General features: G+C 46.2%; 1 protein-coding gene across 1 annotated transcript in view; it reads left to right on the top strand.

Annotated features, from left to right (window-relative positions):
* Nucleotides 1-23,529, top strand: part of KIF7 (kinesin family member 7) — a 383,648-nt gene that overhangs the window by 323,765 nt on the left and 36,354 nt on the right. The window contains exon 15 of the mRNA XM_069222691.1: nucleotides 614-820. Within this exon, the coding sequence (XP_069078792.1) occupies nucleotides 614-820 (207 nt within the window). The remainder of the gene's footprint in view (nucleotides 1-613; nucleotides 821-23,529) is intronic.

Below are 23,529 nucleotides of genomic sequence, written 5' to 3' on the forward strand. Positions count from 1 at the left end.
GCGTGTATCTAAATTTAGAAAGTTGATCTATGTCATTGAGACATTTAGTATTAACACATTAATAGTTAAGTATCTTGAATTGGTTTTCCTATCCTCTTTTTGTGGATGAATATCACAAAGCAGCAGCAATATTAGAGATTGGAAGCCCTGCTTTACAGACATGGTTTGATCTGCGCTGTGAAGCATGTGATAGACAGTCTTGTCCCTAGTATTTGGTCTTAAACTATACTAATGAAATACTGGCCCAATTAAATGGTCAATGGTCAATTCACATTTCTAGGTGGTTGTTTGAAAATGCTTTATACCAAGCAGTAAAGTGTGTTTGGTGTTTTAATTTAACTCAGTCGTTAAATTTTTAATTGGAATTGATGCCTGACACTAGACAATTCTAGTCTGTTTTACCAGCGGTATTGGCCAAACATGCATCTGTTGCTAGCTAAATTAAAATAAAATATTTTTCTAGAATGCCAATGGATCTGTTTGTGTTGGCTGATATGATTAAAAAGAATGTTTATGGCCTTTTGAAACTGATTTCCTTTTTGGAATCCGTAGAAGTTATAATATAAATTATTGTATTTTTAAAGGCAATTCAATCTTTTTTCCCCCCCTTTAGGAAGAGAGGACCCTTTTCCAACTTGATGAAGCTATAGAAGCACTGGATGCTGCTATTGAGTACAAGAATGAATCCATCACACGCAGGCAGCATGTCCTTCGTGCGTCAGCCAGCATGTTGTCCCAGTGTGAAATGAACCTCATGTCGAAGCTCAGTTACCTCTCATCTTCTGAAACACGAGCTTTACTCTGTAAATATTTCGACAAGGTAAACTAGCCCTAGTAGTATCTTTTGATGCTTCTATTTCACATTGCACTCTGAATTGATCTAGTTAGTTCAGTTTATGGGGGATTTGCAGATCACTTTGTTTCGAGGTACAGCACAGTTTGTGACTTGTTAATAAATAATAATGGGACATGGATTGTTACCATTTCACTGTGAGTTTTATTATGCACCACACTTTAAAACGTATTGCCACTGTGATGCAAAGTTTTTAATTTGAAACATTCCCTTATTTAGAGTGGCACCACACTTGATGTTCTGTTTTAAAATGTTCAGATGTGATTTTAATGATCTTTACATTTAACCTAGTGTCTCATGATGTGAGTTAGTCTGCTTTTTTCAGTGCATCCATTTTTTTGCAGGTAGTGGGACTAGAGAATGGGAGATATTATGGTGGGTTCTAAATGATTTTTGGTGTAACATACTTTCCAGTGGGCTGCTTCAGAGAATATTAAGTTATACAAATTATCAAGGGATGTCTTAGGTATCACACATATCCAATTTCTCATGCTAAATGTTGTTGAAAACCACCTTAGAACAATCAATTCACATGTCTATGGGTATTGCCTGTTCCTCTCCATATGCCCATCCACCCACTGATTTTATTGGAACACGTAGTGTGGACTGCTAAATGATAGGATTGCATCACTTTGCCTATACCTTAGGAGTTTAAAAGTAGTTAAATGTGAGACAAGTATGCATTTTAGCCATTATTTGACATGATAGGTGAGAAGAACAAGTGTTGATTCCAGTCAATCAAACCTTACTGAATACTTAGTTTTCCCAAGTTCTGGGTTGGTGGGTGTAAAGAAATGGCTCCCTGTTGCAGTTACCCCCCACTTTTTGCCTGATACTGATGCTGACTTGACTGAGAAGAGTGCTGGGACCCTGCTAACCAGGCCCCAGCACCAGTGTTCCTTCACCTAAAATGTACCATTGTATCCACAATTGGCACACCCTGGCATTCAGATAAGTCCCTTGTAACTGGTACTTCTAGTACCAAGGGCCCTGATGCCAAGGAAGGTCTCTAAGGGCTGCAGCATGTCTTATGCCACCCTAGAGACCCCTCACTCAGCACAGACACACTGCTTACAAGCCTGTGTGTGCTAGTGAGAACAAAATGAGTAAGTCGACATGGCACTCCCCTCAGGGTGCCATGCCAGCCTCTCACTGCCTATGCAGTATAGGTAAGACACCCCTCTAGCAGGCCTTACAGCCCTAAGGCAGGGTGCACTATACCATAGGTGAGGGTACCAGTGCATGAGCACTGTGCCCCTACAGTGTCTAAACAAAACCTTAGACATTGTAAGTGCAGGGTAGCCATAAGAGTATATGGTCTGGGAGTCTGTTTTACACGAAATCCACAGCACCATAATGGCTACACTGAAAACTGGGAAGTTTGGTATCAAACTTCTCAGCACAATAAATGCACACTGATGCCAGTGTACATTTTATTACAAAACACACCCCAGAGGGCACCTTAGAGGTGCCCCCTGAAACTTAACCGACTGTCTGTGTAGGCTGACTAGTTCCAGCAGCCTGCCACACCAGAGACATGTTGCTGGCCCCATGGGGAGAGTGCCTTTGTCACTCTGAGGCCAGTAACAAAGCCTGCACTGGGTGGAGATGCGAACACCTCCCCCAGGCAGGAGCTGTAACACCTGGCGGTGAGCCTCAAAGGCTCACCCCTTTGTCACAGCCCAGCAGGGCACTGCAGCTTAGTGGAGTTGCCCGCCCCCTCCGGCCACGGCCCCCACTTTTGGCGGCAAGGCTGGAGGGAACAAAGAAAGCAACAAGAAGGAGTCACTGGCCAGTCAGGACAGCCCCTAAGGTGTCCTGAGCTGAAGTGACTCCAACTTTTAGAAATCCTCCATCTTGCAGATGGAGGATTCCCCCAATAGGGTTAGGACTGTGACCCCCTCCCCTTGGGAGGAGGCACAAAGAGGGTGTACCCACCCTCAGGGCTAGTAGCCATTGGCTACTAACCCCCCAGACCTAAACACGCCCTTAAATTTAGTATTTAAGGGCTACCCTGAACCCTAGAAAATTAGATTCCTGCAACTACAAGAAGAAGGACTGCCCAGCTGAAAACCCCTGCAGCGGAAGACCAGAAGACGACAACTGCCTTGGCTCCAGAAACTCACCGGCCTGTCTCCTGCCTTCCAAAGATCCTGCTCCAGCGACGCCTTCCGAAGGGACCAGCGACCTCGACATCCTCTGAGGACTGCCCCTGCTTCGAAAAGACAAGAAACTCCCGAGGACAGCGGACCTGCTCCAAGAAAAGCTGCAACTTTGTTTCCAGCAGCTTGAAAGAACCCTGCAAGCTCCCCGCAAGAAGCGTGAGACTTGCAACACTGCACCCGGCGACCCCGACTCGGCTGGTGGCGATCCAACACCTCAGGAGGGACCCCAGGACTACTCTGATACTGTGAGTACCAAAACCTGTCCCCCCTGAGCCCCCACAGCGCCGCCTGCAGAGGGAATCCCGAGGCTTCCCCTGACCGCGACTCTTTGAACCTAAAGTCCCGACGCCTGGGAGAGACCCTGCACCCGCAGCCCCCAGGACCTGAAGGACCGGACTTTCACTGGAGAAGTGACCCCCAGGAGTCCCTCTCCCTTGCCCAAGTGGAGGTTTCCCCGAGGAATCCCCCCCTTGCCTGCCTGCAGCGCTGAAGAGATCCCGAGATCCCTCATAGACTAACATTGCGAACCCGACGCTTGTTTCTACACTGCACCCGGCCGCCCCCGCGCCGCTGAGGGTGAAATTTCTGTGTGGACTGGTGTCCCCCCCGGTGCCCTACAAAACCCCCCTGGTCTGCCCTCCGAAGACGCGGGTACTTACCTGCAAGCAGACCGGAACCGGGGCACCCCCTTCTCTCCATTCTAGCCTATGCGTTTTGGGCACCACTTTGAACTCTGCACCTGACCGGCCCTGAGCTGCTGGTGTGGTGACTTTGGGGTTGCTCTGAACCCCCAACGGTGGGCTACCTTGGACCAAGAACTAAGCCCTGTAAGTGTCTTACTTACCTGGTTAACCTAACAAATACTTACCTCCCCTAGGAACTGTGAAAATTGCACTAAGTGTCCACTTTTAAAACAACTATTTGTCAATAACTTGAAAAGTATACATGCAATTTTGATGATTTGAAGTTCCTAGAGTACTTACCTGCAATACCTTTCGAATGAGATATTACATGTAGAATTTGAACCTGTGGTTCTTAAAATAAACTAAGAAAAGATATTTTTCTATATAAAAACCTATTGGCTGGATTTGTCTCTGAGTGTGTGTACCTCATTTATTGTCTATGTGTATGTACAACAAATGCTTAACACTACTCCTTGGATAAGCCTACTGCTCGACCACACTACCACAAAATAGAGCATTAGTATTATCTCTTTTTACCACTATTTTACCTCTAAGGGGAACCCTTGGACTCTGTGCATGCTATTCCTTACTTTGAAATAGCACATACAGAGCCAACTTCCTACAGTGGGGGTTCCTGGCTTTTGGGTGGGTATGTGGTCAGATACTGCATCTACCCCATTTGCTACTTTCTTTTTAACACTGCCCGTTAAAAATTACAGACATGGTTTGATCTGCGCTGTGAAGCATGTGATAAGACAGTCTTGTCCCTAGTATTTGGTCTTAAACTATACTAATGAAATACTGGCCCAATTAAATGGCCAATTCACATTTCTAGGTGGTTGTTTGGAAATGCTTTATACCAAGCAGTAAAGTGTGTTTGGTGTTTTAATTTAACTCAGGGTGGGTATGTGGTCAGATACTGCATCTACCCCATTTGCTACTTTCTTTCTAACACTGCCCGTTAAAAATATGGGCATGGTTTTGTCCATTTTATTTACTGTACGCTATGCCTGTTCACACCTGTGAGGTGCCGTTCTTAGCAGTGTAGCATGCAGTAACACATAACATTTCCTAGTATCTCCTGATTTTGGCAAAATGTTATTAAAATTCTAAGTGAACTTGACCCAAAGCACCCTTTAAAAAACTAATTCACATTTAAGTGGCATCAGGTTATTTCAGAATTCTGGGAAGTACAAATTATATTTGTTCTTAAATTTCTTATTAAGGGGTACAAATCAAAATGTATAGCTCAATCAATCAATCAATCAATTGCATTTATAAAGCGCGCTACTCACCCGTAAGGGTCTCAAGGCGCTGGGGGGGGGGGAGAAAGGGGTCAGTGCCCGAAGAGCCAGGTCTTGAGCTGCCTCCTGAAGGAGAGGTGGTCCTGTATGGCGCGAAGGTGGCTGGGAAGAGCGTTCCAGGACTTCGCTGCCAGGAAAGAGAAAGATCTGCCTCCGGCGGTGGCTTTGCGGATGCGGGGTACGGCTGCCAGGGCTTGTCCGGTCGAGAGTAGGGTGCGCGGAGGAGTGTAGAAGGAGACTCGGTGGTTGATGAGTTTTGGTCCGAGGTTGTGCAGGGCTTTGTGTGCGTGGGTGAGGAGTCTGAAGGTGATCCTCTTGTTGACTGGGAGCCAGTGAAGTTTTTTCAGGTGTCCGGAGATGTGGTGGTGGCGGGGTATGTTCAGGATGAGTCGTGCGGCCGCGTTTTGAATTCGTTGAAGTTTCCTCTGCAGCTTGATGGTGATGACGGCGTACAGAGTGTTCCCATAGTCCAAGCGACTGGTGACGAGGGCGTGGGTGATGGTCTTCCTGGTGTCGGTGGGGATCCAGCGGAAGATCTTGCGGAGCATGCGGAGGGTGTTGAAGCATGCCAAGGTCACTGAGTTGACCTTTCTGGTCATGGAGAGGGATGAGTCCAGGATGAAGCCGAGGTTGCGTGCGTGGTCCGTGGGTTGGGGGGTGCTGCCTAGGGCGGTGGGTGTAGGGCCGAGGATGAGGACCTCCGTCTTTTCTGTGTTCAGTTTAAGCCGGCTGTCTGTCATCCAGTTCGCTACTTCCTTCATGCCTTCGTGTAGTCTGTTTCTTGCTGAGGTGGGGTTGTTGGTGAGGGATAGGATGAGCTGGGTGTCGTCGGCGTAGGATATGAGGTCGAGTCCATGTTTTCGTGCGATGTTCGCCAGGGGGGTCATGTAGATGTTGAAGAGGGTGGGGCTGAGGGAGGATCCTTGGGGGACGCCGCAGATGATCTCCGAAGCTGTGGATCTGAAGGGGGGGGAGCCGGACTCTCTGCGTTCTTCCGGAGAGGAAGGAGATGATCCATTCCAGGGCCTTGTCTCTGATGCCGTCGTTGCTGAGGCGACGTATCAGGGTGCGGTGGCATACCGTGTCGAAGGCTGCAGAGAGGTCCAGGAGTATGAGGGCCACGGTTTCTCCTTTGTCGGTCAGGGATATGATGTCGTCTGTGGCTGCGATGAGGGCGGTCTCGGTGCTGTGGTTAGCTCTGAAGCCGAACTGCGAAGGGTCGAGTGAGTCGTTGGTTTCCAGGGCGGTGGTGAGTTGAGCGCTGACGATTTTCTCAATCACTTTGGCGGGGCACGGAAGGAGCGAGATGGGACGGAAGTTTTTGAGTTCGGTGGGGTCTGCTGTTGGTTTCTTTAGGAGGGCGTTGAGCTCGGCGTGTTTCCAGTTCTCCGTGAAGGTTGCGGTGGTGAAGGACGCATTGATGATGTCTCGGGGGTGGGGTGCGATGATGTTGTCGGCTTTGTTGAAGATGTGATGCGGGCAAGGGTCGGATGGAGATCCTGAGTGGATGGAGTTCATGATGCGGGTGGTTTCCTCGGTGGTGGTTGGGGTCCAGGTGAGGATGGTGGTGTTGTCGGAGGTGGGTTCCAGTGGTGGGTTTGTGTTGGTGTTGGCTTCCCTTGATGCCCAGTTTATATTTGTTGTGTTTTTCATTGTCAAGTAATGTATGGTAAGTACATCGTGAAACATCATTATAAGCCACAGAGTAGTTGTTGGGTGTGGGAGAATGTGGGTGGAATGCATTACTTCTGCAAACCTTTTGCTGGCCCTGTTGTTCGCAGAAAAAGACCAACAGGTGAACAGAGGAGAGCAGACATCACACAGGAATCCTGGGAAGAAAGCTAGTAAATTGTATATTCCATTCAAATCCTTCCTAAAGGCTAAACGTTATAGACAAATAAAAAAATACAGTTTCAATGAAAAGTGCAGTTAAACCATTTAAACTATAACCACACTGGAGAAACTGCAACCACACTAGAGGAGACTGCGAAAGTGTGTCTGTGTAGATAAAATAGAGGGTGCAACATTTCTGTTTATGTTGCAGCCAGGAAATCCGATTGCTTGGTCCTCTGAGACCGAACAGCGCAATTGAGGGCGGGGGACTCTCTCAGAGAATCAGAATGCTTTGTTTTTACTTTTTGACTCTCCAGTGCCACTGGAGTACCATGACACCAACCATCCAGGTAACACTATATTTTGACTCCTAACTTTTCAAAAACAGCTAAACAGATTTACACCACATCACAAAAAGAACACTTTCTGAGTAAAGATCCAGCTTTCTGCCAAATATTGTATAATTCTGTTCACTTGTGTTTTTTCTCCTCAGCATTATCAAATTACTATGGTGCTTTGCATGGTTAAATGTGTTCTGGGACCCCACATACTGTGTTTTCTTGCCCTCCAACCTTGACTTTCAAGGAAAGAGCTGAGGTGCATCAACTTTTTTTCGAGAAAGATTTGTGAATATTTGTCAAATGGCATCAAAGTTATTATCACAACAAAACATTCTGTTCCTATGGAAACCCTGACTTAACTGTAATTACACAGTGACAAACTTCCTTTTCTTAAAATTAAAAAGTCTGAGCCTTTCGGAGGCGAGGCCAACATCCACTCCCGGACATTCGATCCCGAGAAAACCGGCTTTGGAGCCGAAAAGACCCATATAAACAGAGGAGCATGGACTTTTAAAACAACTTAAAGAAAGCCATAGATTTTCGGAGAAACTCACACAAATGGAGGAAATTGATGAAAGGCAGGCCAGAATTCATATTCATAAAGACACTGGCAAGATTCTAACTGCACCTCCTCTAAAGACTAAGAGGAAGCTAGTCTTTCAAGGATAATTGGACACTGATCAGCCACCAGCTAAAGTGCCAAGGCCTAAGCAAAAAACTCTGCCTCTGCAATTTTTACCTCATCAGTCTCCTCCTTATTCTCCTCACCTGACTGTCTCTCCACCTACTACTCCTACACCTGCTGCACAGTCTCCAGTACACTCTGCAGACTCACAACACGACAATGTCAACCCATGGGATTTCTACGATCCAGATCCCATTTCCGATAATAGCCCAGACTGATATCCTTCCAAACCATCACCACCAGAAGATAGCAGTGCATACACTCAGGGTCTGGCTAGGGCGGCATCATACCACAACGTAGCCATGCACACCGAGCCTTTTGAGGATGATTTTCTCTTTAATACATCATCCTCCACACACACTACTTACCAGCCCCTTCCCATGCTTCCAGCCATGTTGAAACACGCACATCAAATTTTTAAAGAGCCAGTCAAAGCCACGATCATCACTCCCAGAGTGGAGAAAAAATATAAACCACCTCCCTCTGACCCGGCATTCATTACCCAACAACTACCTCCTGATTCTGTAGTTGTCAGTGCAGCAAGGAAAAGGGCCAACTCCCAGTCATCTGGTAATGCACCACCACCAGACAAAGAGAGCAGGAAATTTGATGCTGCTGGCAAAAGAGTAGCATCGCAAGCAGCTAATCAATGGAGAATAGCCAACTCCCAAGCACTACTGGCTAGGGCCCACTGGGACGAGATGAAAGATATCATCCAGCACCTCCCCAAAGATCAACAAAAGAGGGCACAACAAATAGTCGAGGAAGGGCAGGCTATTGCTAACAACCAGATTAGGTCAGCTCTAGACTCAGCAGACACAGCAGCTAGGATGATCAATACTGCTGTTACCATTCGGAGACACGCATGGCTTCGGTCGTCAGGGTTTAAACCAGAAATCCAGCAGGCTGTGCTTAACAGTTTCCCAGAGGTAGGAGAAAATATCACCCTACAAAACAGACCTCTTGATTTCATTAAAGACAACAGAGGCTAACGTTATGCAATAACCTTTTATTGCTGCCCAACATGGAGCCCTTTTAAAGAATAATAATACATCATAAAACAATAAACCCTTCTCTTTCAGCCAATCCATATAATTAATTCTCAGAAAAAATCTAAATTTTTTAAGTAATTTTCATACATATGATGCTAGAAACATCAATTAATAGTATTCTTTAACTAAAAACATTTCCAACACCTTAACTTTAAAATTGAATTACCCCTATATAACTTTACTTCAATGAAATACTTTTTTTTTAAACTTTTTTTTTTTATCCTCTCATAGGGTGAGGTGGGTGGGATAATGTTAGCCTTCATTGTCATTAATGAAGTCCAGATTCTCTTTGCATGTTAATTGGAGAATCACTATTTAATTACAAGACAGGAGGCTACAGTTACGCCTGTTTAAAGATATCTAGGGCTACATTACTTACACTATCAACTGATCTCAAATATAATTTTGCAAAAGTATTAGCATTTGACCAATCTACAGCTTTTAAAATTTCTGGTAGCAACCCACCTGACCAGTAAAGCTTACCAGTCATGGCACAAAATCTTGTAAAATCCACACCTGCTTCACTCATTACTACTTGCACCCATCTAGCTAACATAGCAGTAGAGAATGATTTGTAAGACTTAACATAAGACATTAACAGCTGATTTTCACCATGTGGTCTATACTCTAACATTCTGTACTCATAGGCTCTTATGCATCTCACAACACATAGTTTCTCACATTCATGGAAATAAGAGTAAAAGATCAAATCAGACATAGTTTTAGTCCTTTTCCAAGAATCGAATTGTACCCCCTCAGAATAGAATCTACTCGAAATCTCCATCGCCTTGAAGTACGAAACCCTTCTAAAAGACCTCAAGCAAAGCAAATTACCTAGCTTCAAAGAGATCTGCCTGCGAGAAAGGTAATTATTACCTGGCCATGAAGTAAAAGCTTGAATATTAAGCTGACATCCCGTACAGATTCATATTGTGCTCTGGGTGGAGGTGGGAGGCCTCCTTATTCCTACACCTTTCAATACCCTTCTAATCAAGGGGTCACTCCCAACTGCAAAATTATTAACTAATGCATGCCCAGCAGAAATAGCTGATCTACAACAACTAATAGTCTTATGTGTGAGACCTGAATTGCATAAATCCGCAAAGTAATTAGCTACCTCATTTACAGGAGCTTCCACAGGATTGAAACCTTTCTCCATACATCAATTACACCACTTCTTCCAGACACCCTTGTATATCTTCTTAGTTCCGGGGGGCCAAGATTTATTTCTTCCAATAGCTCTTTAGCTCTTCCTGAAAGGCTTGAATATCTGGTAGAATCTATGAAATCTTCCAAACAAGAAGGTTCATTTTCTCTTCTAAAACCAAAGGGTGCTCTTCTTCTGAACCCATAAGAATACCCAAAGATACCAGAACCAGGCTGGGTATAGCTACTGGGAGCTCCATCACTCCTGGGAACCAGACTTGTGACCTCCAAAAAGGAGTCACCAGAATATTGCTGCAACCTTACTTTCATCAAAATTCGTAGGATCATCGAAAAGGGGAGAAAGGCATAACCTCCCTTTCTCCCCCAATCCTGCAGAAATGCATCTACTGCCATTGCCTCCGGATCTGGCCTACAGGTACCTGGTTACCTGGTAAGTCAGCCTGCTCACAAACAAGTCTACTTGAATCGGACCCCATTGTCTCTGAGTAAGACTGATAACCTGGAGATTCAATTTCCATTTGCTGAATTCCTCGAGGAACCTGGAGTTCCAATCTGTACTTACATTCTAAAGACCTGGAATAAATTCTGCTCTCAACACAATTTTGTGATCCCAACAATAATACCAAATTTGCTTCACCAGGTCTGCCAGAACCTTTGACCTTGAACCGCCCAATCAGATTTTATATATATATATATATATGTTAGATGGCATGTGTAGCTGCAGATACACATGCTGTGCACATCCCGCCATCTCTTGTTGGGCTCGGAGTGTTACAAGTTGTTTTTCTTCGAAGAAGTCTTTTCGAGTCACGCGACCGAGGGACTCCTCCCATTTCGACTCCATTGCGCATGGGAGTCGACTCCATCTTAGATTGTTTTTTTTCCGCCATCGGAGTTCGGACGTGTTCCTTTTAGCTCCGTGTTTCGGGTCGGAAAGTTAGTTAGAATCTCGGAAAAAACGTCGGTATTGTTCGCGTTCGGTATCGGGTTAGTTACAACAGATCGACACCGAATTTTGAAGAGCTCCGGTGGCCCTTCGGGTTTTTTTTCGATCCCCCGTCGGGGCCTGGTCGGCCCGGCCACGTGTGACTTCAAGGCTGATGGAACGGACCCCATTCTGCTTCTGTCCAAAATGCCATAACAAGTATCCATATACGGATCAGCATCTGGTCTGTAACTTGTGCTTGTCTCCAGAGCACAAGGAAGATACTTGTGAAGCCTGTCGAGCGTTTCGGTCGAGGAAGACATTAAGAGACCGAGGAGCCAGAAGACTGCAGATGGCGTCGACGCCGACAGGACAAGAGCGTTTCGAGGAGGAAGAGGAAACTTTCTCTATCCACGAGTCGGACTCGGAAGAGCTCGAGGCCGAAGAAATGCCGAAAACCGTGAGTAAGACGTCGAAACATAAGACTCACGAGAAGTCAACAAAAGCCCAGGGGACGCCACCGCCAACAGGCCATGGCTTAACCCAAAAAATAGGTGACCGATCCAAGGCACCGAAAAAGGGCACGCTTGTGTTGAAGTCATCCGACTCCGGTCGAGATACCGCCACACAGCAATCTCGGACCCGAGACATCGGCTCAGAGAAATTTCGGCACTGGGACAGCGGCACCGAACAAGTTCGGCACTGAGACACCACCACACCGAAAATTAAAAAGGTTTCTTCGGAGCCTAAAAAGACGTCCGAAAAAGTTTTGGTTCCGAAACATCCAGCCTCGGAGCCGAAAACAGGTTCCTATACAGAGGAACAAGGATTGTCCTCCCAAATGCAAAAGCATAGATTCGGAGAGGAACTTGAAACAGTAGAGCCAGACTATACTCAAAGAAGGCTCCACATTCAAGAAGACACAGGGAAGATAACCACTCTTTCCCCAATTAAAATAAGAAGAAGACTTGCCTTTCAAGAAAAGGACAAGCAGCCACAGGCAAAGGTAGCAAGGAAAACAACTCCACCACCGTCTCCACCACCATCAGTACACACATCACCGGTAGCAACTCCTCCACTGATGCACTCCTCGACTCATACTACAATGAGTCAAGATGATCCCGATGCATGGGACCTTTACGATGCTCCAGTATCGGACAACAGCCCAGACTCGTACCCTGCCAGGCCGTCCCCACCTGAGGACAGTACATCTTACACACAGGTGGTCGCAAGGGTAGCTGCTTTCCATGACATCACCTTGCATTCCGAACCAATTGAGGATGACTTTTTGTTTAACACGCTATCCTCCACTCATAGCCAATACCAAAGCCTACCTATGCTCCCAGGAATGCTAAAACATTCAAAACAAATCTTTCAGGATCCTGTTAAAGGCCGAGCCATAACTCCAAGGGTGGAGAAAAAGTACAAGCCACCGCCAACAGATCCAGTTTATATTACAACGCAGTTAACACCAGACTCAGTAGTTGTCGGGGCAGCTCGTAAGAGAGCGAACTCTCATACCTCGGGGGACGCACCACCTCCAGACAAGGAGAGTCGCAAATTTGATGCTGCGGGCAAAAGGGTTGCAGCACAAGCAGCAAACCAATGGCGCATTGCCAATTCACAAGCACTTTTGGCAAGATACGATAGAGCTCACTGGGATGAGATGCAACATTTCATAGAACACTTACCCAAGGAGTTCCAAAAAAGAGCACAACAAGTGGTGGAAGAAGGATAAAGTATCTCTAATAATCAGATACGGTCTTCAATGGATGCAGCAGATACGGCTGCAAGGACAGTAAATACTGCAATAACAATAAGAAGGCACGCATGACTGTGCACGTCAGGGTTCAAGCCGGAAATTCAACAAGCCGTGCTAAATATGCCATTTAATGAACAGCAGTTGTTTGGGCCGGAAGTCGACACTGCTACTGATACAGCAAAAGCCATGGGCACACTCTACTCCCCGCAGAGCAGAGGCACATTTCGCAAAACACCTTTTAGGGGAGGGTTTCGAGGGCAACCTACAGAAACCACAACATCACAAACAAGGCCCACTTACCAAAGCCAATATCAGCGGGGAGGTTTTCGGGGGCAATATAGAGGGGGACAATTCCAGAAAAATAGAGGAAAGTTCCAAAGCCCCAAAACTCCTCAAAATAAGCAGTGACTTACAATCACACATCCCCATCACATAACACCTGTGGGGGGGAGACTAAGCCAATTTTCCAAACATTGGGAGGAGATAACAACAGATACTTGGGTACTAGCAATTATCCAGCATGGGTATTGCATACAATTTCTCAAATTCCCTCCAACAGTCCCACCGAAAACACACAGTATGTCAAAACAACATATAGATCTTCTAGGATTAGAAGTTCAAGCATTGCTCCAAAAAGAAGCAATAGAATTAGTACCAAAACAAGAATTAAACACAGGAGTTTACTCACTGTACTTTCTAATACCCAAAAAAGACAAGAGTCTAAGACCTATACTAGATCTCAGAACATTAAATACATACATCAAATCAGACCACTTTCACATGGTTACATTACAAGAAGTAATCCCATTGCTCAAACAACAAGACTGCATGACAACACTGGATCTAAAGGATGCATATTTCCATATACCAATACATCCTTCACACAGAAAGTACCTAAGGTTTGTATTCCAAAGGATACATTACCAATTCAAAGTGTTGCCATTCGGAATAACAACTGCGCCAAGAGTTTTTACAAAATGTCTGGCAGTAGTAGCTGCACATATCAGAAGGCAGCAAATACATGTGTTCCCGTACCTAGACGATTGGTTAATCAAAACCAACACGCAAATACAGTGTTCACAACACACAAAATATGTCATAGAAACCCTACACAAACTAGGTTTCTCAATCAACTACCCAAAGTCACACCTTCTGCCGTGTCAAACACAGCAATACCTAGGGGCAACAATCAACACAGTAAAAGGAATGCCACTCCAAGTCCACAAAGAGTCCAAACATTTCACAATGTAATACAAGCCATGTATCCAAAACAAAAGATACAGGTCAAAATGGTAATGAAACTGCTAGGCATGATGTCTTCATGCATAGCCATTGTCCCAAATGCAAGGCTGCACATGCGGCCTTTACAACAGTGCCTAGCATCACAATGGTCACAAGCACAGGGTCAACTTCTAGATCTGGTGTTGATAGACCGCCAAACATACATCTCGCTTCAATGGTGGAACAGTATAAATTTAAACCAAGGGCGGCCTTTTCAAGACCCAGTGCCACAATACGTGATAACGACAGATGCATCCATGACAGGGTGGGGAGCACACCTCAATCAGCACAGCATCCAAGGACAATGGGACATACAGCAAAGACAGTTTCATATAAATCACTTAGAACTGTTAGCGGTATTTCTAGCGCTGAAAGCATTTCAACCCATAATAACCCACAAATACATTCTTGTCAAAACAGACAACATGACAACAATGTATTACCTAAACAAACAGGGAGGGACACACTCGACACAGTTGTGTCTCCTGACACAAAAAATATGGCATTGGGCGATTCACAACCACATTCGCCTAATAGCACAATTTATTCCAGGGATTCAGAATCAGTTAGCAGACAATCTCTCTCGGGATCACCAACAGATCCACGAATGGGAAATTCACCCCCAAATACTGAACACTTACTTCCGAATTTGGGGAACAGCACAAATAGATCTATTTGCAACAAAGGAAAACTCAAAATGCCAAAACTTCGCATCCAGGTACCCACAACATCAGTCTCAGGGCAATGCGCTATGGATGAACTGGTCAGGGATATTTGCGTACGCTTTTCCCCCTCTCCCACTCCTTCCATATCTAGTAAACAAGTTGAGTCAAAACAAACTCAAACTCATACTAATAGCACCAAAATGGGCAAGACAACCTTGGTACACAACACTACTAGACCTTTCAGTAGTACCTCATGTCAAACTACCAAACAGACCAGATCTGTTAACACAACACAAACAACAGATCAGACATCCAAATCCAGCATCGCTGAATCTAGCAATTTGGCTCCTGAAATCCTAGAATTCGGGCACTTAGACCTCACACAGGAATGTATTGAGGTCATAAGACAAGCTAGGAAGCCTACCACTAGACACTGCTATGCAAATAAGTGGAAAAGATTTGTTTATTACTACCATAATAATCAAATTCAACCCTTACACGCATCTGCAAAAGATATAGTAGGATACTTACTACATTTGCAGAAGTCAAAACTAGCTTTCTCTTCCATAAAAATACATCTTACTGCAATTTCAGCTTACCTGCAAATTACGCACTCAACTTCATTATTTAGGATACCAGTCATAAAAGCATTCATGGAAGGCCTAAAGAGAATTATACCACCAAGAACACCACCAGTTCCTTCATGGAACCTCAACATTGTCTTAACATGACTCATGGGTCCACCTTTTGAGCCCATGCACTCTTGTGAAAAGCAATACTTAATGTGGAAAGTTGCATTTTTAATTGCCATCACATCTCTAAGAAGAGTGAGTGAAATTCAAGCATTTACCATTCAAGAACCATTTATTCAAATACACAAAAATAAAGTAGTTCTACGGACAAATCCTAAATTTTTACCAAAAGTAATCTCACCGTTCCACTTGAATCAAACGGTAGAATTACCAGTGTTCTTCCCACAGCCAGATTCTGTAGCTGAAAGAGCACTACATACATTAGACATCAAAAGAGCACTAATGTACTACATTGACAGAACAAAACTAATTCGAAAGACAAAACAACAATTTATTGCCTTTCAAAAACCTCATACAGGAAATCCAATTTCAAAACAAGGCATTGCTAGATGGATAGTTAAGTGCATTCAAACCTGCTATCTTAAAGCTAAAAGAGAGCTGCCTATTACACCAAAGGCACACTCAACCAGAAAGAAAGGTGCTACCATGGCCTTTCTAGGAAATATTCCAATGAACGAAATATGTAAGGCAGCAACATGGTCTACGCCTCATACATTTACCAAGCACTACTGTGTAGATGTGTTAACTGCACAACAGGCAACAGTAGGTCAAGCTGTACTAAGAACATTATTTCAAACTACTTCAACTCCTACAGGCTGAACCACCGCTTTTGGGGAGATAACTGCTTACTAGTCTATGCACAGCATGTGTATCTGCAGCTACACATGCTATCGAACGGGAAATGTCACTTACCCAGTGTACATCTGTTTGTGGCATTAGTCGCTGCAGATTCACATGCGCCCACCCGCCTCCCCGGAGCCTGTAGCCGTTTAAAAGTAGATCTTGAACATTTGTACATTTGTAAATATATTACTTTCAAATTCATTATATACATACGTATTCACTCCATTGCATGGGCACTATTACTAGCATACACAACTCCTACCTCACCCTCTGCGGGGAAAACAATGTAAGATGGAGTCGACGCCCATGCGCAGTGGAGTCGAAATGGGAGGAGTCCCTCGGTCTCGTGACTCGAAAAGACTTCTTCGAAGAAAAACAACTTGTAACACTCCGAGCCCAACACCAGATGGCGGGATGTGCACAGCATGTGAATCTGCAGCGACTAATGCCACAAACAGATGTACACTGGGTAAGTGACATTTTCCATATATATATATATGTGTGTGTGTATATATATATATATATATATATATATATACACACATGTATGTGTATATATATCGAGCAACAAAAGAGCACTGCACTCCCGGAGGCTAAGTCATCCAACATCTTTATTAACGTGCAATTTAGAATTCCATCAGACTCCACAACGCGTTTCAACAATCTGTCTTTTTCAAGTGGTTTTGTCTGCTGCTAGCCCACCATCTTCACATTAAGGGCTTTTATACTGGATTCTGGGATTGGTAGTTAAGTCACTGATTACACCTGAGCCTGCTGACTTCATTTTAGCTTTTTTGGCACGATTTTTGCTCTTTCATTCAGTAGTAGATAGATTAATATCTCTTAGTGTTCATTATTTATAGTGCTTCGTGCCAATGCAAATATTATTCACATAATTCCCCAGACTCGGAGATTATTTCATTTGTTATTAATTCGTTTTTCAATTTGTAGCGTGACTTAAAGTGCCAGCTATGCACAGTTCTTAACATATTGTTTAAAGTTCGCATCCGGACCCCAATTGCCACTGAATTTTCTTTCAATGGCGAGGCCGCATCGGCACCAACAGTTTTCACTCACAAACACTCACCAATGTTTATTGCTGAGGTTGTTAACTCTGTTTGAAGTTGCGCCAGGCGTAATTGAAGTAAGAATCCATTATTTCAAGTCTTCAAATGCTCAGTGCACACGCTGGAGATTAGTATCTCCTCGCCCACTTCAAATTCCTCGTATGATGTAACACAATCCTGTCGGTGCTGGGTGCTGCCACTGTGATTTATTTGCAACTCCACTGGTCTTCAAACAGTGACGCACTCTGGCTGCTGGTGCAGATAGAGGGTTAAGACCAAAACCCTTGAAATATCGAGCAACAAAAGATATATATATGTTCGATGGCATGTGTAGCTGCAGATACACATGCTGTGCAGTATCCTGCCATCTAGTGTTGGGCTCGGAGTGTTAGAAGTTGTTTTCCTTCTGTAGGAAGTTGGCTCTGTATGTGTTATTTCAAAGTAAGAAATAACATGCACAGAGTCCAAGGGTTCCCCTTAGAGGTAAGATAGTGGCAAAAAGAGATAATACTAATGCTCTATTTTGTGGTAGTGTGGTCGAGCAGTAGGCTTATCAAAGGAGTAGTGTTAAGCATTTGTTGTACATACACACAGGCAATAAATGAGGAACACACACTCAGAGACAATTCCAGGCCAATAGGTTTTTGTATAGAAAAATATATTTTCTTAGTTTATTTTAAGAACCACAGGTTCAAATTCTACATGTAATACTTTGCATGAAAGGTATTGCAGGTAAGTACTTTAGGAACTTTGAATAATTACAGTAGCATATATACTTTTCACATAAAACACAAATAGCTGTTTTAAAAGTGGACACAGTGCAATTTTCACAGTTCATGGGGGAGGTAAAGTATTGTTAGTTTTAACAGGTAAGTAAACCACCTGCGGGGTTCAGATTGGGGTCCAAGGTAGCCCACCGTTGGGGGTTCAGAGCAACCCCAAAGTCACCACACCAGCAGCTCAGGGCCGGTCAGGTGCAGAGTTCAAAGTGGTGCCCAAAACGCATAGGCTTCAATGGAGAGAAGGGGGTGCCCCGGTTCCGATCTGCCAGCAGGTAAGTACCCGCGTCTTCGGAGGGCAGACCAGGGGGGTTTTGTAGGGCACCGGGGGGGACACAAGTCAGCACAGAAAGTACACCCTCAGCAGCGCGGGGGCGGCCGGGTGCAGTGTGCAAACACGCGTCGGGTTTGTAATGGTTTTCAACGGGAGACCAAGGGGTCTCTTCAGCGGTGGAGGCAGGCAAGGGGGGGGGCTCCTCGGGGTAGCCACCACCTGGGCAAGGGAGAGGGCCTCCTGAGGGTCACTCCTGCACTGGAGTTCCGATCCTTCAGGTCCTGGGGGCTGCGGGTGCAGGGTCTTTTCCAGGCGTCGGGATTTCAGAGTCAGGCGGTCAGGGGGAGCCTCGGGATTCCCTCTGCAGGCGTCGCTGTGGGGGCTCAGGGGGGACAACTTTGGTTACTCACGGTCTTGGAGTCGCCGGAGGGTCCTCCCTGAGGTGTTGGTTCTCCACCAGTCGAGTCGGGGTCGCCGGGTGCAGTGTTGCAAGTCTCACGCTTCTTGCGGGGATTGCAGGGGTCTTTAAATCTGCTCCTCTGTAACAAAGTTGCAGTCTTTTTGGAACAGGGCCGCTGTCCTCAGGAGTTTCTAGTCTTTCTTGAAGCAGGGCAGTCTTCTGAGGTCGCTGGTCCTGGGGAAAGCGTCGCTGGAGCAGGTTTCTTTGGAAGGCAGGAGACAGGCCAGTAGGACTGGGGCCAAAGCAGTTGGTGTCTTCTTTCTTCTTCTGCAGGGGTTTTTCAGCTCAGCAGTCCTCTTCTTCTTGTAGTTGCAGGAATCTAAATTCTTAGGTTCAGGGGCGCCCTTAAATACAAAATTTAAGGGCGTGTTTAGGTCTGGGGGGTTAGTAGCCAATGGCTACTAGCCCTTAGGGTGGGTACACCCTCTTTGTGCCTCCTCCCAAGGGGATGGGGTCACAATCCTATCCCTATTGGGGGAATCCTCCATCCGCAAGATGGAGGATTTCTAAAAGTTAGAGTCACTTCAGCTCAGGACACCTTAGGGGCTGTCCTGACTGGCCAGTGACTCCTCCTTGTTATTCTCATTATTTCCTCCGGCCTTGCCGCCAAAAGTGGGGCCGTGGCCGGAGGGGGCGGGCAACTCCACTAGCTGGAGTGCCCTGCGGTGCTGGAACAAAGGGGGTGAGCCTTTGAGGCTCACCGCCAGGTGTTACAGCTCCTGCCTGGGGGAGGTGTTAGCATCTCCACCCAGTGCAGGCTTTGTTACTGGCCTCAGAGTGACAAAGGCATTCTCCCCATGGGGCCAGCAACATGTCTTGGTTGTGGCAGGCTGCTGGAACCAGTCAGCCTACACATGTATTTGGTTAAAGTTTCAGGGGGCCCTCTGGGGTGTATTTTACAATACAATGTACACTGGCATCAGTGTGCATTTATTGTGCTGAGAAGTTTGCTACCAAACTTCCCAGTTTTCAGTGTAGCCATTATGGTGATGTGGAGTTCGTGTTTGACAGACTCCCAGACCACATACTCTTATGGCTACCCAGCACTTACAATGTCTAAGGTTTTGCATAGACACTGTAGGGGCACAGTGCTCATGCACTGGTGCCCTCACCTATGGTATAGTGCACCCTGCCTTAGGGCTGTAAGGCCTGCTAGAGGGGTGACTTATCTATACTGCATAGGCAGTGTGAGGTTGGCATGGCACCCTGAGGGGAGTGCCATGTCGACTTACTCGTTTTGTCCTCACCAGCACACACAAGCTGGCAAGCAGTGTGTCTGTGCTGAGTGAGGGGTCCCCAGGGTGGCATAAGATATGCTGCAGCCTATGCCACAGCCCTTAGAAACCTTCCCTGGCATCAGGGCCCTTGGTACCAGGGGTACCAGTTACAAGGGACTTACCTGGATGCCAGGGTGTGCCAATTGTGGATACAAAAGTACAGGTTAGGGAAAGAACACTGGTGCTGGGGCCTGGTTAGCAGGCCTCAGCACACTTTCAATTCAAAACATAGCATCAGCAAAGGCAAAAGTCAGGGGGTAACCATGCCAAGGAGGCATTTCCTTACACACACACACCCCGCCCCCACCCCCCCCCCCCCCCCCCCCAATGAAAGAGGATGAGACTAAACTTTCCCAAGAGAGTCTTCATTTTCTAAGTGGAAGAACCTGGAAAGGCCATCTGCATTGGCATGGGCAGTCCCAGGTCTGTGTTCCACTATAAAGTCCATTCCCTGTAGGGAGATGGACCACCTCAACAGTTTTGGATTTTCACATTTCATTTGCATCAGCCATCTGAGAGGTCTGTGGTCAGTTTGAACTACAAAGTGAGTACCAAAGAGGTATGGTCTCAGCTTCTTCAGGGACCAAACCACAGCAAAGGCCTCCCTCTCAATGGCACTCCAACGCTGCTCCCTTGGGAGTAACCTCCTGCTAATGAAAGCAACAGGCTGGTCAAGGCCATCATCATTTGTTTGGGACAAAACTGCCCCTATCCCATGTTCAGAGGCATCTGTCTGCACAATGAATTGCTTGGAGTAATCTGGAGCTTTTAGAACTGGTGCTGTGCACATAGCTTGTTTCAGGGTGTCAAAGGCCTGTTGGCATTCTACAGTCCAGTTTACCTTCTTGGGCATTTTCATGGAGGTGAGTTCTGTGAGGGCTGTCACAATGGATCCATACCCCTTCACAAACCTCCTATAGTACCCAGTCAAGCCAAGGAATGCCCTGACTTGAGTCTGGGTTTTTGGAGCTGCCCAGTCCAGAATAGTCTGGATCTTAGGCTGGAGTGGCTGAACTTGGCCTCCACTTACAAGGTGTCCCAAGTAAACCACAGTTCCCTGCCCTATCTGGCATTTGGATGCCTTGATAGAGAGGCCTGCTGATTGCAGAGCCTTCAAAACCTTCTTCAGGTGGACCAGGTGATCCTGCCAGTTGGAGCTAAAGACAGCAATATCATCAAGATAGGCTGCACTAAAGGACTCCAAACCAGCAAGGACTTGATTCGCCAACCTTTGGAAGGTGGCAGGGGCATTCTTTAAACCAAAGGGCATAACAGTGAACTGATAATGCCCATCAGGTGTGGAGAATGCTGTCTTTTCTTTTGCTCCAGGGGCCATTTTGATTTGCCAGTACCCTGCTGTTAAGTCAAAGGTACTTAAGAATTTGGCAGCCCCTAATTTATCAATCAGCTCATCAGCTTTAGGAATGGGATGGGCATCTGTCTTGGTGACAGAATTAAGTCCTCTGTAGTCCACACAAAACCTCATCCCTCTCTTTCCATCTTTGGTGTGAGGTTTGGGGACTAAGACCACTGGGCTAGCCCAGGGGCTGTCAGAGTGCTCAATTACTCCCAATTCCAGCATCTTGTGGACTTCCACCTTGATGCTTTCCTTAACTTGGTCAGACTGTCTGAATATTTTGTTTTTGACAGGCATGCTGTCTCCTGTGTCCACATCATGGGTACACAGGTGTGTCTGACCAGGGGTTAGGGAAAAGAGCTCAGCAAACTGCTGCAGGACCTTCCTACAGTCAGATTGCTGTTGGCTAGAGAGGGTGTCTGAGTAGATCACTCCATCCACTGAGCCATCCTTAGGGTCTGATGAGAGGAGATCAGGGAGAGGCTCACTCTCAGCTTCCTGGTCCTCATCTGTTACCATCAACAGATTTACATCAGCCCTATCATGGAAGAGCTTTAGGCGGTTCACATGGATCACCCTCTTGGGGCTCCTGCTAGTGCCTAGGTCCACCAGGTAGGTGACCTGACTCTTCTTCTCTAGCACTGGGTAAGGGCCACTCCATTTGTCCTGGAGTGCCCTGGGAGCCACAGGCTCCAAAACCCAGACTTTCTGCCCTGGTTGAAATTCAACCATTGCAGCCTTTTGGTCATACCAAACCTTCTGGAGCTGTTGGCTCGCCTCAAGGTTTTTACTTGCCTTTTCCATGTACTCTGCCATTCTTGAGCGAAGGCCAAGTACATAGTCCACTATGTCTTGTTTAGGCTCATGAAGAGGTCTCTCCCAGCCTTCTTTAACAAGAGCAAGTGGTCCCCTTACAGGGTGGCCAAACAGAAGTTCAAAGGGTGAGAACCCTACTCCCTTCTGAGGCACCTCTCTGTAAGCGAAAAGCAGACATGGCAAGAGGACATCCCATCTCCTTTTGAGTTTTTCTGGGAGCCCCATGATCATGCCCTTTAATGTCTTGTTGAATCTCTCAACAAGGCTGTAAAGAAATGGCTCCCTGTTGCAGTTACCCCCCACTTTTTGCCTGATACTGATGCTGACTTGACTGAGAAGTGTGCTGGGACCCTGCTAACCAGGCCCCAGCACCAGTGTTCCTTCACCTAAAATGTACCATTGTATCCACAATTGGCACACCCTGGCATTCAGATAAGTCCCTTGTAACTGGTACTTCTAGTACCAAGGGCCCTGATGCCAAGGAAGGTCTCTAAGGGCTGCAGCATGTCTTATGCCACCCTGGAGACCTCTCACTCAGCACAGACACACTGCTTGCCAGCTTGTGTGTGCTAGTGAGGACAAAACGAGTAAGTCGACATGGCACTCCCCTCAGGGTGCCATGCCAGCCTCTCACTGCCTATGCAGTATAGGTAAGACACCCCTCTAGCAGGCCTTACAGCCCTAAGGCAGGGTGCACTATACCATAGGTGAGGGTACCAGTGCATGAGCATGGTACCCCTACAGTGTCTAAACAAAACCTTAGACATTGTAAGTGCAGGGTAGCCGTAAGAGTATATGGTCTGGGAGTCTGTCAAACACGAACTCCACAGCACCATAATGGCTACACTGAAAACTGGGAAGTTTGGTATCAAACTTCTCAGCACAATAAATGCACACTGATGCCAGTGTACATTTTATTGTAAAATACACCACAGAGGGCACCTTAGAGGTGCCCCCTGAAACTTAACCGACTATCTGTGTAGGCTGACTAGTTTTAGCAGCCTGCCACAAACCGAGACATGTTGCTGGCCCCATGGGGAGAGTGCCTTTGTCACTCTGAGGCCAGTAACAAAGCCTGCACTGGGTGGAGATGCTAACACCTCTCCCAGGCAGGAATTGTCACACCTGGCGGTGAGCCTCAAAGGCTCACCTCCTTTGTGCCAACCCAGCAGGACACTCCAGCTAGTGGAGTTGCCCGCCCCCTCCGGCCAGGCCCCACTTTTGGCGGCAAGGCCGGAGAAGATAATGAGAAAAACAAGGAGGAGTCACTGGCCAGTCAGGACAGCCCCTAAGGTGTCCTGAGCTGAGGTGACTCTGACTTTTAGAAATCCTCCATCTTGCAGATGG

The sequence above is a fragment of the Pleurodeles waltl genome, chromosome 3_1, assembly GCF_031143425.1.
Source record: "Pleurodeles waltl isolate 20211129_DDA chromosome 3_1, aPleWal1.hap1.20221129, whole genome shotgun sequence".
Taxonomy (NCBI): Eukaryota; Metazoa; Chordata; class Amphibia; order Caudata; family Salamandridae; genus Pleurodeles; species Pleurodeles waltl.